We start from the raw sequence: 18,327 nt of genomic DNA, 5'->3' as shown, positions 1-18,327 counted from the left end.
AGTACTTTCATAAGTGTAAAAACTGTATAATCCCTTCTTTTTTTAGCCTTTAGTATTTGTTGATATGGACAAAAATTTTTCTCAGTGTATTTGAGTTTTATTATGATCTTGTCACTAAAGTATATAATTTTTGTTGTGAAATTGAGTTACTTAAGAAAGACTTTTTTTGCTATCAAGACACATTTTTAAAGATTGATAATTATGTATAATATGCTACCTTTCATGTGCAAAAGATGAAATACAAAAATATATACAGGTATTTGCTTACCAATGCAAGAGATGTTTTATTTAATATGGTTAGTGACATTTTAGAATCATATCTTCTATTGCAATCAATACAGCAGATTAAATCATTTGACACTTTTGCAAAAACAATTTCAAATTTATTTAAAGGCTGCATAAAATATATTTTACCCATCTTTTATATTACTTTGCTGGGCTGAGAAGAATGGGAGGAATCCACAGAAATCTAAAAGGAAGTAAATAAAGGAACCGTGGGATGTAACCAGATCCCAAAGCCAGCTATCTCTTGAGGATATTAACTAAGGACTGAATAGATTGGTCTTCTCCAGGGAAAGCCACATGAAGAGTAGGAGATGACAAGAGAGAAAAGCTGGGGCCTTTTTGTGGGGGAAGTCTAAATAGAGACCGCTTTAGAGGGCCAGGACAGGCAACAGGCCAAACATTCATCCTAGGTCGAAGAACAAATACACTTAACCTAGCAAAGAAGCTGCAAGGAAACCAAATTATTTTGAAATTAGTATTGGGAGGAAAATAAAAATCTCCTCTGAGAAGTCATAATTGTGTATCATGTGGATTTGACTCTCGAATCCATACTATTTTGTAGCCTGAAAAAAAAAAAAATCTCAACTAGATAATCAGTACCTCAAGGACTAGCAGAAACATATACAAATCTATCTTCCGAAAAGGAACTGGAAAGGCACTTCAAACAAGCCTTGAGAGTATCCATTTAAGGGGCCTAAGGAATAATAAATTCACAGTGAGAGAAAGAGAAAAGAGAGAGAGAGAGAAAGGAAAAATAAAAAGAAAATCATAAAACACATAAGCAAAGTAGTCACCACCTGTCAGAGTTAAAGGAAACAAAACCCATGAAACCGTGAATTCAAAAGAACATAGAAGAATAGTTAATGTATTTCAAAAAATAAAAGACAAGTTTGAAACTATGTACAGGAAATAAAAAACTAAAATAAAAACCAAAATAAATTAAAAAACAATATCTTTATTTTAGTCAATATTCAGAGAGCTATCAACCTGAACTCTTTAACTACCAAAGATACATTCCAAGAAAGTGGGTGAAATAAAGACAAACTCAAACAAACACAGACTGAGAGAGCTTTCCATCTGCAAACTCTTACTAAGGGAAATTCTTGAGGTTATATTTCAGATGGAAGAAAAATGATCCCAAATGGATTACTTGAGATACAAGAAGAAAGAAGAACAAAGAAAGTAGTAATCATCCAAATACATCTAAAGAAACACTTGAGTGAATTTCAGACTTCTCATGCAATGTCTCCTTCCTACCCACAGAAATCCCTGGGTTAACAAAATAATAAGGGCTTAGCTATGAAGGGGGAATGCATAAAGGGGAAAATAGAGTGAGCAAAACACAGTAATTATCCCCAAGAATTATCCTCCTAGGCAGATAAAGTATCTACCTTCATGAAGCTTACATTCTAGCAAGAAAGCCAGATAAACAAATAGTCACTCAAATCAAACACCTAATCACAGACTCAGTTATGTTCCATGAAGGAGAAGTATATAACATTGAGAAAGCAAAACACAGTGGGATCTGACTTGGGCAGCTCAGAGACAGCTGTAATTTTGCTATGTACTCTGCTGTTCATAGGGATATTACACTGAAGAAGACAGACTCAGTCCCTGAGATGCAGGAAAGAAAGAATAGAGAATCAGTGCCCCTAGAGAGAAGCGTGCAGAATAAACTGACTGACCTTAGGAGTTTAGAATAAGAAGCCAGATTAAAACTGACAGGATATTGTACCAAGTCCTTTAAGTTACTAAAGTAAAACGTAAGTACAAGATGAAATAATTCAAACTGATATACATAAAATTACAATTTAGATATTGTAGACAGAAAAGCTTTTTGCTGAATAGTAAGAGGAAACCACTTCATTGAGGTCAATGTATAAAGTCTGCAAGTAAAGCAAAAAAAAATTAGTTTAAAAGCCAAGTGATTAAAAATGTGGATTTTGGACCCTAAATCCAAGCCCTGCGAAGTCAGCATTTGGGCTCCCATCCACTGTAGCCCACAGGGTGCCCGGTGCCTGCACCTCTTGGTCTCTGCCTAGCAGCTCTCTCTATTCTCTTTCTACAGGGCAGGAGAGACCACCCTGCAGAGGCAGCCTCAACTTCAGGGTTGTTACCACTTTTGTTCAGGTAAATGGCTATAATTGCTAAGTCCAAGATACAGGATTTAGCAAATAATCCGCTGGGGCCCTCATGGGCCACATGTCCACCCTTGATATGAACTAGAGACCCGAGGGTAAAGGGGTGGATGTGAGCCCAGCTGTGTGGCCACACTAGGGGCTGCTAGTGGTGACTCAGGAGGAGTAATGCGATGTGGACCCACAACACACTGCATTCCACACCTATCAGCCAATAAAAAATAATGGCAAACTGTAGAATTTTTTTCTAAAAGAAATTATTAACTTTTAATAAAAAGTTCAACATTTTAGAAATAATTTTTAATGCACAGAAAAAATATACATTTGTTATTTTAGTAGCTTAGCCATTTTAGAATACTACCAGTGTCTGAAATAAAGTGGTAGTAATATCTGAGTAATTCAAATTAATAAATATTATCTGACTGCTTATATGAAAGGCACTAGGAGTGGGGCTTGGGAAATACAAGAATAAATGCAAAAAGTTCCTTGCCCTAAATCAGTCTTTAATTTTGTGAAGTAATAAGCATAAGTTATTACAATACAAGGGAAAACAATGGCCATGGAAATTAATAAGCTATAAGTTAATGAAATCACCCAATAAACATTTGTGTGTAACTATTTACACACTCTGCAAAACTGTTTTAAGAGTCTTATCAAAAATCTCAAAATGCTTTTGTCTCTATTCCTAGTAACACTGTATATAATGTAAATAACATATATCTTGATTACTCAAGAATACAGGTAGCATATTGCAAAAATACACTCCAAATCTCAAATACTAATGCCTAATACATAAGAAATGCAAAGTAAAAATCTTCCAAATAAATTAGTAAAGAAATTTCTACATTAAAATTTATTAGTATTATTGGCTCAGATTATGCTAAAATATGCATACGGTATTTATTTTTATTATACTTTAATTTCTGGAGTACATGTGCAAATCATGTAGGTTACATAGGTATACATGTGCCATGGCGGTTTGCTGCAACTGTCAACCCGTCATCTACATTAGGTACTTCTCCTAACGCTATCCCTCCCCTAGCTTCCCACCCCAGACAGGCCTCAGTGTGTGATGTTCCCCTCCCTGTGTCCATGTGTTCTCATTGTTCAGCTCCCACTTATGAGTGAGAACATGTAGTGTTTGGTTTTCTGTTCTTGTGTTAGTTTGCTGAGAATTAACACCATACCAAAAATAAAATGTCAGTAGTTGAACATCTGAAATACTTTGGAAAGTGCCTGTGCATGTTGCATTTTATGATGGACTGTGTCCCAGGTAAGTTAGACCAGAAACACAGAATCCGGGCTGCTGGCAGAAGACTGGAACAGCCACAGCTGAGAATCCTCATGCCTTGACTGGCCTGAGTCTACTACAGTAAGGCAGCTTAGAGATGTAGACTCAGAGTCCTGGGACTATACCCTAGAACTTTCAGTCATCTGCAAAAACTTTAAAACTCACTCAGAAAAATGTTAAACTTTTTGTTCTCATTTTATTCTACCGTAGATCATGTGGAGGGAGGGCACAGGCACTCCTCTACAACATCCCAGCTCACGGTGCCAAACCACTTTTGTACAAAACACTAATCTAGAAACTCATTTAGAATGTAGGGTGCCACAAACCAAAGCTAAAGAAACACACACACACACACACACACACACACACACACAAATTTTATGCCTAAATGTTGCCATGTCAGTAAAATTCTTGACTGGTAATAACCAAATATAGAAACAAAATACAAAATCAATTTAAATTAAAAGTAATTATTTATGAAATGTCTGTTTGTGGTTTTTTTTAAAAAAAGAGCTTATGATATTTTCTTATCTAGAGCACCAAAATCTAAATTTAGATACTTACATTATTGCACTCTCCAAGGAAATACAGTGCAAATCCATCAGCTTTTGTGGCTGCCAAAGTAATAAGAAAAGGAAGAAACTGAGCTCAATGGGAGAATCTAACATGTATGCATTCTCTACGGTGGCAGGCAGATGTCTTTCAAGTTGATTTGTTAACAGAATCAATGGTCATGCAGTAAACGGAACAAAATCATTTATAGCTTTACTCAATAGCATCATTAAAATATCTTCTATATTTTTCATCAGTGAGTATAAAATTTAAGATATAACATCCTCAAATGCATATAGCAATCAATGTACTATGTAGTAACATATTTGTTGGACTTTAAGCATTCAGAATTATTGATGAATATTTTTAAAATTTGAGAATTGTATTTAGGTTTTAAAGTCTTTAAAATACCACAAGTGATATTTATAATATTAAATAACCAAAATAAGCATCAAGCAAAAAAGCTGATGTATTCATCTGTAACTGTCACTGAAGCAAACATAATTTAACTTACCAAAAATTGCTTCAGGGTCATCTGAAGGCAACTAAAGCAGTTAACAGCGTAAGTCTTAGAGGGACTGCCTGAATTTAAACCCCTACTTAACTGCTTTTCACTTGTGTGACTTTGGGTAAGATGTTTAACCCCTCTGTTCTATAGCATTCTCAACAGTAAAATGGTGGTAATAATAAAGACAACCTCATGAGGCCATAATAAAAAGAAGTCAGTTAATGCATATAATACGCATACACAAGTGTACAGCCTATAGTTAAATAAAATAATAAATGTAATCATTATGGTTGGTATCATCAATATTTTGATTTTCAAATTTAAAAAAGATACAATTGTCAGAGTGTGTATCCTTCCGAAAAATCATGTCCGAAAAATAAGTGCATCCTTCTAAAATAGTACTTTTTTGATATAACTTTCCCCATTCTGTTCAGAACATAGAAGATTTCTTACATGGTCTATGTAATAAAATTGTCATTTACCCAAATACATTTAATATGCTTATTCTCTCTTTAAAATTAATATCTCCTATAAAGATGTGATTTAATTCAATAAAAGTATACTTTCCAAAGGAAACTAGGTGTTAATTAGAAAGAATAGTATATTACATGTATATACCATGCAGATATTTGGGATTAGATAATTTAGAAGTTTTTAGGTTTGACTCACTCTGGTAACTTCACAATAAAATATTTTCACTTCAAATTTACTCCAGAAATAGAAGTAAATATAAATGACTTTCATCTGCCTCTTAGTACAGTAAATTATTCTTTGCTGCTTTTTGTAAAAGAATCTTGGCCCAATTTTTCTAAGAGGAACACAAAATGTTTCTTACCTATTTTTATGATGCTGCTCAGTTCATAGAGGAGTAGCTGGTTGTCTCCTCCTGTGTCCAACCGTTGTTCTATGTAGCTGTTTAGTTCATATACAACTCCCTGCATATTTGTATCTTGGTACTTTGGATTAAAAATAAAAAACACGGTTTAAATAAAATATAATAAAAATTTCTTGGTCTGTAAAACATACTATTAATATATGTAACTTCATATACTAAACTGTTCATTATACTTCTACATAGCATGATTGAAATATTATAATCTATCTTATAAAACAAGTAGATTGAAAATTAAAATTGCTATGAATATTTATTTATTTTGAGAAAGGGTTTGTCTCTGTCATCCAAGCTGGAGTGCAGTGACACTATCTCAGTTGACTGGAACCTCCACCTTCTGGGCTCAAGCCATCCTCCCACCTTAGCCTCCCAAGTAGCTGGGACTATAGGTACATACCACCACAACCATGCCTGGCTAATTTTTGTATTTTTTTGTAGTGATGGGCTTTCACCGTGTTGCCCAGGCTGGTCTCAAACTCCTGAGCTCAAGTGATCCCTCTGCCTCAGCTGCTCAAAGTGCTGGGATTACAGGCATGAGCCCCTGCGCCCAGCCAACTTCTTATTTAGGATTATACATAGACTGCATCTATGCAGCCTATTAATATTAAAATAGCAAGTGGTACACATTTTAACTTTGTTTAGTAAGTTTTATATATATTAGGCAACTTGATTAGTAAACATAGTATCGTTCGAGCGCTTGCTGAGTGTACTCCGTAAGATGCTAGAAAAGTCCGCTGCAGTCACTGCACTGCGTGAAACAAGCGGCCTATCTGCCACTCTAACCTTCCATTCCTTTCCATCTATACGGCTCCACCTTGGTCTGATTTCAACCCTGCCACCATAGCAAGAGGAAGACGCTTGCCCTGCAGCCACTGTCCCACAGCAGCAGCCCCATGGCATGTCCACAGTACAAGGCTTCATCACAGCACTAGTGACAACAGCAGGTGGACAGGGAGATGTCGATCCCCACCCTGCCCTGATTCAAGCTACACTATGTCTTCACTAAAGGAATAAAAAACAGTCCTCCAACTAATCTCCCTGCTCCCAAATTTGTCTTACTAAACCTATTCTCCAAACAACAGGCACTGTAAACTTGAAATATAGAATTCTGTCACTCTCTGACTTAAAACACTCCTGGGGCTTCCTACTGCACTTGGAATACCAGACGAAAACTCCTCACACAGTAACCCACTACACGCTGCAAAGCATGGTTACTGTCTACCTCCAAACTTCATCTCACACCCCAACTCCCTCTACCTTTGCTGTCTCAACCCTGGCCATCTTTCTTCTTCGTAATCATTCAGATAACTTCCACTTCTAAAGATCTATGGCTTGCTGTTATTCTTGAGCACTATACTCAATAAATATCTGTTGAATGAACACATAAGGAACCAACCAGTCCCTGATTCAACAACTACCACTGACCATCCTGACGATGCACTATAGTAGGCTCTCTTCTAGTCAACAGTGGAAAGAACCATTACATCTATTGTCTTCAATGAGTTCACATTCTAGTTGGAAGAAAATCAATATGTAAATAAGGCAGGCTTTGACATCAGAGCACCAAATTGGATTCAATATGTTAGTGCTGGGTTGGGTGAAATCTGTTCCAAAAGTGGACAAAGCCCAATGAAGTTGAAACGTCAGAACTTCCCTCAAAGGCTTAGCAAGATTGGAATGTTGGATTTGCCTGATGATGGGAGACCTGTTTGCCAATCCCCTGGCTATGTCCTAGGGATGCGCCCCTTCACCAAGGCCATGAGAAATACATTTAAAGGTGGAGCCCTGGCATCTGCAAATATATACCCAGCTCTGGTGTGGGCCAGGAACTAATGTGGGAACTGCTGCCATCTGGGTGGGTTCCTTGAATTCACCCAGAAGATGGGATATTACTGTGGCAGAGGACAAGTGGGAGCACTTAGCATCCAGAGACAACGTGGGTATTGCCAGCACAACCAACAGAACTAAAGCTACAGAGGAGTTTGAGCACAGAAATATTCACCATGGCTACTTGATCACAGTGGCTATGGTTTGAATGTTTCCTCCAAAGTCCATGTTGTGGAAACTGAATCCTCAGTGCAACAGTGTTGAGTGGTGGGACCTTTGAAAGGCAGAGCCCTCCTGAGTAGAATAACACTGTCATTGAGGGAGTGAATTAGTTAGCACGGGAGTGGGATACTGATAAAAGATGACTTGAGTCCCCTTCCTTTCTCTCTTTTGTACATCTTCTCTTGCTCCTCTGCTTTCTGCCATGGGATGACACAGCAAGAAGGCCCTCACCAAATGAAGGCCCCTCAACTCAGGACTTCCTAGCCTCCAAAACTGAAGGAAATTAATTTATTTTCTTTATAAATTACCTAGTTTCAGATATTCCATTATAGCATCACAAAATGGATTAAAACAGAAAACTTGTACCAAAACAGAAAACTTACACCAAGAAATTAGTACCAAGAAATTACGTAGTTTCAGATATTCTATTATAGCATCACAAAATGGACTAAAACAGAAAACTTGTACCAAGAATTAGGGCTGTGGCTGTATCAAATATCTAAACATGTGGAAGCAGCTTTGGAGCTGGGAAATGAGCAGAGACCAGAAGGACCTGGAGGAAATGGTGGTAAAAAGCCTGGTCTGCTATGAAGGAAGCACTAAGGGAAATTCTGGTGAGGACTTAGAAAAAGACAACAGCTGCAGGGAGGGCTTTGACCTTCTTAGGAATCACTTAAGCAGTCACAATCAGAATGCTGGCAGAAGCACACGAGAAAGGCCATCCTGATGAGGTATATTAGATGGGAATGAACAAGATACTGGTAAGCGGAGTAAAAGCCATACTTACGAAATCACAAAGAACTTGGCTGATTTGTAGCCATGCCCCAGGGTGTATGGAAAGCAGAACTTAAGAGCAATGAACTCAAGTATCTGGTGGCAGAAATTTCAAGGCAAAATAATGAGAGATCTGCATGGCTACTCTTAACTGCACATAGTAAGATGTTAGTAGAGAGAAACTGAAGGTGGAATTTATAATTAAAAGGGAAGCAGAATGGAAACATTTGGACAATTTGCAGCCTGGCAATATTAAGTGTGAAAAGGCATGCTTAGCAAAACATACCAAGGGTTTGTGGGCAACTGACCACTTTCTAAAGAGCTAAGTAGAGACGGAAAGTAGCAGTGTGCTATTCATCAAGACAATGGGATAAAGACCCTAAGGCTCCTTCAGAGATCCTGGAGGCCATCCCGCCCATCACAGGCCTGGAGCAGGGCCCCAAGGGCAAGGTTTCCAGAAAGGTGTTCGTGGAATCTAAGCTCTTCCTGACCAGGAAACTTAGGATTCTACTCCCTGCATTTCTGTACAATGTGAGCCCCAGCCACACCTCCAGAAGGCATAAACAGCAAGTCATAGTGGTATTCACATGGTACTAACTGCAAACTTGCAGACTGCATGAGCTATGGGGCAACCGCAGACTCTACCTAGATTTCAAAGGATGTAGTAGATAGCCTGGGGCCCAGGGACAAACTTGCTGTAGCAGCTGAACCACCTCAGAGGGCCCCTACTAGGCCAATACCTAACGGAGCCATGGGAACAAGGCCATCTCGGAGACTCCAAGATGGAGAGTTACTAGTGCAACTCCACAACTCTGGAGAAGCTCAGGCATGAGATGCCAGCCTGTGAGAGCCAACGTGTGGGCTGGCTCCAACAAAATCATAGACGCAAGGATACCCAAGGCCTTGGGGAGCCTAACGTTCACTCCAGTGTGCCCAGAATGGGAGAAATGGAGTCAAAGAAGATTATTCTCCAGATTTAAAACCTAATGTTGTTTCCTCTGATGAGTTTTGGACTTTCTTGGGACCAGTTACCCCTTTTCTTGTCTATTTCTCCTTTTTGGAATGGGAATATCAATCCTATGCCTGTCCTACCATTGAATTTTGGAAGCAGATAACTTGTTTTGAATTCACAGGCTCAAAGCTGGAGGGGGTTTGTCTCAGGACGAATTGTTCCATGAGTCTCACTCTGGACTGATGTTGAGACTCTGGACTGATGTTAGTACCTCATTTAGATGAGACTCTGGACTGATGTTGTACAAGTTAAGAACTCTGAGGCCACTGCGATGTAATTAATGGATAATGCATGTTAAAAGGACAGGAATTTTGGTGGCCAGGAGTGAAATGCTGTGGTTTAAGTGTATCTTCCAAAGTTTGTGTTAAAAACTTAATCCCCAATACAACAGTACTGAGAGGTGGAACCTTAAGAGATGATCAGGTCATGATGGCCTTGTCTTCAAAAACAGATTAATATCGTTACTGGGAGAGTGGATTAGTTATTGCAGCAGTGGGTTTCTGAATAAAAGGATGAGTTCGGCCACTTTCTTCTCTCTCTAAAGCGTGATCTCTTGCCCTTCCACCTTCTGCCATGGGATGATGCAGCAGGAAGGTCCTTGCCAGATGCAGGCACCTTGACCTTGGACTTCTCTGTCTCCAGAACTGTAAGAAATAAACTTATTTTATTTATAAATTTCCTAGTCTGTGGTATTCTGGTATAGCAACACAAAACAAAGACAACAGTGTCCCTAGAACTGAACAGGGCAGCCTACTGAAGTACTTTTTTCATTTGTCCAAACGGAAAGTTGTGGATTAAATAAACAAAAATCTGACTTGATGACCACAAGAGAAAGTCAGAATATGTCATTGAATTTCCAGACATGAGCCAATTCACAGGCCCAGAACTCCTTAAACAAGGAAAGAGGAAGCAAGGTCCCCTTGAAGAAGAATCTTGCTACGCTGCCAACAATTTACAGCGTAGCTCTTCCTCCCACCCTTCCCAAAGAGGTCTGCAGCCATTTGTCTGAGTCACTGGATATTGTGGGGGAGGCAGAATTACTAGACTTGGAGGACCACTGGAAATTAGCTCTACCCTGATATTAACTATTTATTATTATTATTATTATTATTATTATTATTATTATTATTGAGACAGGGTCCAGCTCTGTTGCTCAGGCTGAAATGCAGCACTATTTATTAAGAGACCCAAACTCCAATGAGGTTTATCAACCAAAGGGGATCTTGGAGATCAGGTGATCGATGAAGTTTCAGTTCAAAGTTTGTCTCAAAAATGAGCCACCATGGGTTCTCAAACAGACCCTCTGTGAGTGCAGTTTGGGAATGCACTTCTGGAACAGACATACTCAGCAGCAGACAGAACTTGCAACTGAAGGATCCCCACGTAGGAACAGGCTGAAGAAGTGAGACTTGGAGAAATCTGAGGGAAGAGCTCCCCAGGTAAAGTGAACAGGATAAATCAATTCATTACTATGACCCAAAGCAGCAAAATAGAAACCTGTCAAGCAATTCTTGGGCTACATTTCAAACTTCAAAAACTATTAACTGCTGCTACTAGGCTTTTACCTATGGTAGCCACTCCCTGCTCTCTTCCCAAGCACTGAGTCTCCGTTGTAGAAAAGGTTCTCTGAGGTGTGTACACTCCCTTCGCACACCTGCTGCCTAACATTCTTGAGGGCTGATCCCGCCTCCCTTTAGCCTTCTGGATCCTACTTGCTTTGTTGCACACTTGACCATGGTAAGTCACTCGTCTCCAACTCAGTTTTTTGACTTTTTATTGCTAAAATGTAATTTTAACAGCTAAAACTTCTCAGTTATTTTCTAGCCCCAGAATTTTGTCTAAGTCCTGTTCTTACATAGGAACCTGTTGATAGATATTTACATGATTATAGAATTTACATAAAAATCATGAACAGTTAAAATTCTAATCACTCTAAATTCTAATCAGCATTGTTTGAGGCACCAAAACTTACATTATTTTCTTTATCATCTGGAACCAGATCCTATTTGAGCTATTTCAAGTTCTGAAAAACTCCAGATAAAATATTCTCCTCTATCATACCCTCTCTTCCTCACCACTTATTCCAACCACTAGTTCTGTGTTTTCTTTACAGACTAGTCCTTAAAAGGAGCTTCTCTGAAAATGAAGCCAGCCCAAAAGAAAGCTGAGCCAAAAGATAGTAAGAGACCTAAGTCATAACTACAGACTTTGAACCCCTAGATCTAGCTATGCAAAAGCCTTCATGTGTAAAAATCACTAGGTATTTCTTTAAACAAACCAATACATTTTCTGAATTCTTCATTCTTCATGTGGAAGAAATGAGCATTAGCAAGTTTAATGTGAGTTTTCTGTCATTCATTCCCTACACAAATGATACACGACTGACTCCTTCCTCTTACCACATAAATCTGAGAACAGGCTCTTTAACAATGACCTGTGTGCAGTACTGAGATCAATAACCAGCTGTTCTTCACCTCTTTTGGACAGGAAATGGGTTGTTACAAACAAGTGAGAACAAGAAGACATTCTGGGATGCGGAAAGTTTATCATGAGATTTCATTTCACGTCGCTGGGCTTTAGTTTTCTCATTTGTGTAATAAGAAGGCTGAATTATACTGTCTGCAAAATACCTTCCTTTTCCAACACTAACTTTTTAAGATAAGCTATGACCTAGGTTTTAAAATTTTTTTGTTTATATTAAAGAAGTTTCCAATTCTAGTATTTAATCTAATAGAATATGTTAGCACATCACATCCTGTTTCCTTTTGTTGCTCATTATAACTGTGTAAATATTATAATAGCAAAATGTTTTGACTATAATTACTATTCTGTATTGACATATTAACTTTCAAATATTAAAGGTCTAGCTACATAGTTAAAAATCACTCAACGTGTAATATACTGTAAAATATAAAATCACATGAAGATGTACAAGAATAAGCAAAATTGTTATTTGGTCGTTAGCCTTGTGGTCATTCTGTTTTTCATCAAGACTGTTATGAAAGGGAAAGCTGAGAAGACAAATTATGTGAATGTCAAATCAAATACTACTAAGACACTCTTATGGAAATCCTATGATAAAGAAAACTTACTAAGGAATCAATTTCTATTCGACTGAATAAACATGAATTCTATGGGCTGACTAATAACAATTATAATAAGCATACTAGTAAAGATGTTAAGAACTTGTATTTTTACAGCATTTTTAGTTTCATAAAGTCCTTTCACTGCTTTTTCTAAGAGAACCTACAAGAAGTTTATATTGGGTATCACTACAGCATTCATAATTCAAGATGAGTTAAAATTCCAAAGTAGAGTAAGTTACCAGCTACAAAATTTCCCAAATCAAATTGGACACCACCATCCTCATATTCTGTTCCATGCTGACTTTATGCAGTACCTGCATTTTATTTGAGCAACCACTAAAAACACAGCTTCACGAAGATATGATCTTAAGGAAAGAACTATAGTGACCTAATATTAAAACTGAACTATATTAAGCTAACCTTGAAACTGAACTACATCAGGTTCTGTCCAACAAATGTCACTGTGTTTCCCATGCAATTTTAATATATCCTGAATTACCCTTGAATATCTGCTGTGGTGCCTCAGAACATTTGGAACACAGTTTTGGAACCAGAGGAAAACCACTTTCTTGCATAGGGGGAAATAATATTTTACAAAATAAAATGGCAATAAACGAATCAGTGTTAATCATTGGTTCAGGAAGAAAGTAAAAGCTGGTTTAATAGGAAGAACAAATGTTCCCATGCTTGCTAAAATGAATTAGTTATGTAAACATACATTAGACAGCCACTTGGCAAAAGAATTTAGAGGCAATTCATTAATCACATGGAAGCTCTGACCCCTGTTAGTACCAAGAGTTTGTGATTCTATGAGGTGGTGCCAACATATCTTGAAGGGCAGCAATGAACAGGAAGGCACAATGAGACAAATGTTAAATTGGATAAATATTTAACGGCATAAAAAGGAGCTCCACAGTTTCTTATATAAACTTTAGTACTGGAATAATATCTTCTCATGATTCTTTATATTATTCCTTTGTTTCTTTTCTCTATTTTTATAATGTTTTATTTTGACATAATTTTGATCTTACAGAAAACTGCAGGAACAGTACAAGAAATACCTGTACATCTTTTACCCAGAGCTATAGACTGTATCTCTGTTGCCCCCTAAAATTCCTTTGCTGAAATCTTAACCCCAGTGTGATGTCATCAGGAGGTGGGAGCTTCAGGGGAGTGATTAGGTTAGGAGTCAGAGCCCTCATGACTGGGATTAAGGACTGGGCACTCCCACCCTGTAAGGACACCGAAAGAAGACAGTTGCCTATTATCAGGAAGAGGGTCCTCAGCAGACCCCAAATCTGACGTTGCCTTGATCTTGAACTTCACAGCTTCCAGAATTGTACATTTCTGATGTTTATTAAGCCATCTGGTCTAGGGGATTTTATGAAAGCAGCTAAACTAGGACACCAAGATTTACCAATAATTTGGTTTGTCTTATTTGACTTAGCATTCTATCAGCAAATTTTGTCTATCAATCTTTCTGCGCACACACACACACACACATACACGTAATAAATGTTTTAATATTAAGAGCAAGTTAGTATGCCCCTTTATTCTTAAACACTTCAGTGTGAATTTCCCAAGTAAAATAACTTTATTTTACAAGTTAAATACAGTTACCATGATCAGAAAATTGAACGTTTCTACAACAATATTAGCTGATTAAAAAAACAAATTCACAGTTCTTCTGTTGTCCCAAAAATGTCCTATAAAGGATCATTATCCCCCCACCCATCTAAGTTCAAATCCCAGATCACATATGGTATTTAGGAGTCATGTCACGTTTCTTTAGTATCTTTCAATGTAGAACAGTTCCTCAGACTGTCTTTGTAGTATCAAGTTTTCTTTGAAATATCAAGTAATCCCCAAAAGTATCAAGTTTTGAAGTTTTTGTCAGCAATACAATAAAGTGATGAAGCTAGAAAGCCATAATCCAAAGAACAGTGAGCTTGCCTGCCTGCCTCCCTCCCTGACTTCTTCCATATGAACGTGGAATCAAAGACTTATTTTACACAACAGGATATGATCCCCTATTATTGTCATTTAACTTGATGCTCAAAGTGTCCCATATTTGGCCAGCAGAAACCTCTTCAAGATAGCTCCTGTAGCCTTTTGACACATCCTAATGATTCCTTCAACACTTCCTTACCTTTTTGTCATATACCTCACTGGCCCTTGAATCAGCCATTTCTAACTCAAAGAAATCTCAGTTCCTTTTAGTAGAGAATGGTATTTAAAATCCAAGAGTTGGGGCTATATCACACTGCTGCCAATGCTGCTAATGCATAAAATATACTTACATATGTGTGTATATATAAAAGAAGCTTACATATAAATACACACACAAAAACACACACATAAATACATATATAAGCTTATGCTGTCATTCTGCATGCATTTGTCTACTGGCATATACATATATAAGGAGAGATGAAAAACCATGACTCATTCTGATACCTCTGGTTCCAAACAAACACTACAGTGTATATTCCAGTGTTCCCTATTTCCATATTTGTAATTAGCTCACCTAACATGTGAAATCTGGCTGTCAATATCCTTAACATTCTTATATATCTTCTCAAAACTAGGATACACAGAGGTAGTTTTAGAATTGCTAAGCCACACCACTTCAAATAGTAAACTAGTAATAACTACATGTTAATATTTTTTAGTTTTTTAGGTAAAATTTACAAACACTGAAATGTACAAATCTTAAATGTACAATTCATTATATTTTGACAAGTACATAAATCCCTGTAACATACATCCTAACAAGACAGAACATTTCATCTCTTCATAAAGTCTCTCCCACAGCCCTTTCTAATCAATCCCTGTCCCCAAGGCAGCCACTCTTTTTGACTTTTTCCCATCATAGATTAGTTTTGCCAGCTTCTGGAATTATTTGTAAATGGAGTCAGACAATATGAACTCTTTTGAACCTGCTACATTGGCTCAGCAGGATGTCGAGGCAATTCAGTCATGGTGCTGTATGTCCCAGCAGTGTGTTCCTTTCCATTACTGGTAGCATTCTGTTGTAATAACGTATTACAACTTGTTTATCTGTCATATTATTGTTGCACATTTGGGATGCTTATGTTTCCAGTTTCAAGCTATTATGAATAAAGCCTGCTATGAACATTCTTATGGAAATATTTTTGTGAACACAGGTTTTCAATTATCTTTGGCAAGTATCAGGGTAAAATTCCTGGGTTGCATAAATATATGTTTAACTTTACAAGAAGGTGCCAAACCTTTTTTGTATCATGCTTTATATTCTTAAGAATAGAGTTATCAAAATGATTTAGGCGTTTTAAAGGAAAAGAATTTAAAAGTAAAGGTGATCTATATCACACAAATGGCATAGGCTAAAAATCCTAATTACTCTCAAATGAGCAACTGTAATGACCAATGAAGGAAATCTGCAAGCTATGCAGGCATGGGTGGAAGAGCTTGGGGTTAACACAGAGGAGGCCACGCACCTTTTGCAAATGCTTCCTTTAAAAAGTTTGAAAATCCTAAACAGCAAATAAAGGACCAGTAGACAGTCACCCTGAGCTCATCCTAGTACTATGGGGAAAAGAGAAAAGGCAGCCACCTTCACTTGTTCTACAGTTTAACTGAGCACAGAAGAAATGCTACACAGAGCTATTTCAAAGCATTACAGGAGAGCAAGGAAGGTACTGTATTAGTTCCTTCTCATGCTGCTATGAAGACATATCCAAGACTGGGTAATTTATAAAGAAAAGAGGTTTAGTTGAGACATCACTGGGGAGGCCCCAAGAAACTAATTATCATGGTGGAAGGCATCACATCACAGAGTGGCAGGAGAGAGAAGGAATGCTGAGCAAAGGAAGAAGCCCCTTACAAAACCATCAACTCTAGAGAGAACTCATTCACTATCATGAGAACAGGGGGAAATCGCCCCATAATTCAATTTTCTCCACCTGGTCAAGTCCTTGACACATGGTGATGAATACAGTTCAAGGTGAGATTTGGGTGGGGACACAGAGCCAAACCATATCAGGTATGATTTAGGAGCAGCATAATTCAGGAGTTGAGAGAATGCATCTTAAAGAATGCTAGCACAGAGGAAGGAAACTGCAGGAGGAAGTAGTAAAAGAGAGGGTAGCAGAGGAGCAAGCAGGGCAGGAGGACAAAACCATCATGGCTGATTATTGGGACTGTCCCTGGACAATGAATTCACGTTAAAGTGGAAAGCACACAGGCAGGGATCCTGCAAATCAATGAGGCACTAATTTGAAAATACATCATCGGCTCAATTCAATAAAACTAGTATTCCAAAAGAACAGCATAATTTTCAAAAGGCTTTTTTTTTTTTGAGATGGAGTCTCACTCGGTCACCCAGGTTGGAGTGCAATGGCATAATCTCAGCTCACTGCAACCTCCACCTCCTGGGTTCAAGCAATTCTCCTGCCTGAGCCTCCCTAGTAGCTGGCACTATAGGCATGTGCCACCACGCCCGGCCAATTTTATATTTTTTAGTAAAAATGGGGTTTCAGCATATGGGACAGGCTGGTTTCGAACTCCTAACCTTGTGATCTGCCTGCCTCAGCCTCCCAAAGTGCTGGGATTATAAGCATGAGCCACCGCACCTGGCCTCAAAGAGCTTTTTATAAATTAATGAATCTCATTTAGGACAAAAAGGTCCACCAGATGAAAAGAGCTTTTCACACTAACAAGTTTAGGGAAAAGGGATCCATGAGATAAAATGGTATTAAATCGCTGACTGACGTAGCACTTTTTTAAGTTTAATACTGCTAGTGGAAAAGGATTAAGCTTTCAAGGGCAGCTGAATCATGAGAAAATCAAGAAAACGAAAGAGGTAGTTTAAGTACTTTTCCCAGAAGATGTATTTCTGAATGTCAGCACAGGCATACCTCATTCGGATTGTGCTTTGCTTTACTGCTCTTTGTAGACATTGCATGTTTTACAAAGGGAAGGTGCACAGCAACCCTGCATCAAACAAGTCCATGAGCACAGCTTTGCCAACAGCCTGTGTTCACTTCATGTCTCCACGGCACATTTTTTAATTCTCACTATATTTCAACACGTTTTCATTATTATTATACCAGTTAAGATGGTCTACAGTAAGTGATATTTAATTATCTGTAACTATTCTCCCAACTCCCTTCCTCTCCTTGAACCTCACTAATCCTGAGACAAAACAACATTGAAATTACACAAACCAATTAATAACTCTACAATGATCTCCAAGTGTTTAAGTGAAAGAGTCACGTCTCATACTTTAAATTAAAAACTAGAAATAAGCCTCGTGAGGAAGACATGTCAAAAGCCAAGACAAGCCAAAAGCTAGGTCTCTTTCTCCAGTTAGCTAAGTTGTGAATGCAAAGCAAAAGTTCCTGAAAGAAATTAAAAGTGCTAATCGAATGAACACATGAAGAAGAAGGAGAAAGAGCCTTATTGCCAATATGGAGAAAGATTTAACAGTCTGGATAGACGATCAAACAAACTACAAAGTTCCCTTACAGCAAAGCCTAAGCCAGAGCCCTAACTCTCTTCAATTATAAAGGTGAGAGATGTGAGGAAGCTACAGAAGAAAAGTTTGAAGCTAGTAGAGGTTACTTCATGAGGTTCAAAGAAAGAAGCCACCTGCATAACACAGAAGTGAAATGTGAAGCAGTAAGTGCTGATAAAGAAGCTGCAGCAAGTTATCCGAAGTACCTAGCCAAGACAATGGATGAAAGTGGCTATCCTAAAT

The 18,327-nt window shown here is 37.9% G+C and overlaps 1 protein-coding gene across 12 annotated transcripts in view; it reads right to left on the bottom strand.

Moving 5' to 3' along the window:
• Nucleotides 1-18,327, bottom strand: part of PDE10A (phosphodiesterase 10A) — a 656,074-nt gene that overhangs the window by 117,774 nt on the left and 519,973 nt on the right. For all 12 annotated transcript variants that reach the window (XM_074397164.1, XM_074397168.1, XM_074397166.1 and 9 more), the window contains 2 exons: nucleotides 5,610-5,730; nucleotides 4,279-4,328 (listed from right to left, as the gene is read on the bottom strand). In XM_074397164.1, coding sequence (XP_074253265.1) covers nucleotides 4,279-4,328; nucleotides 5,610-5,730 — 171 coding nt within the window. The remainder of the gene's footprint in view (nucleotides 1-4,278; nucleotides 4,329-5,609; nucleotides 5,731-18,327) is intronic.

This window comes from Saimiri boliviensis, chromosome 4 (assembly GCF_048565385.1).
Source record: "Saimiri boliviensis isolate mSaiBol1 chromosome 4, mSaiBol1.pri, whole genome shotgun sequence".
Taxonomy (NCBI): domain Eukaryota; kingdom Metazoa; phylum Chordata; class Mammalia; order Primates; family Cebidae; genus Saimiri; species Saimiri boliviensis.
This window is presented reverse-complemented; position numbering and strand designations above follow the sequence as displayed.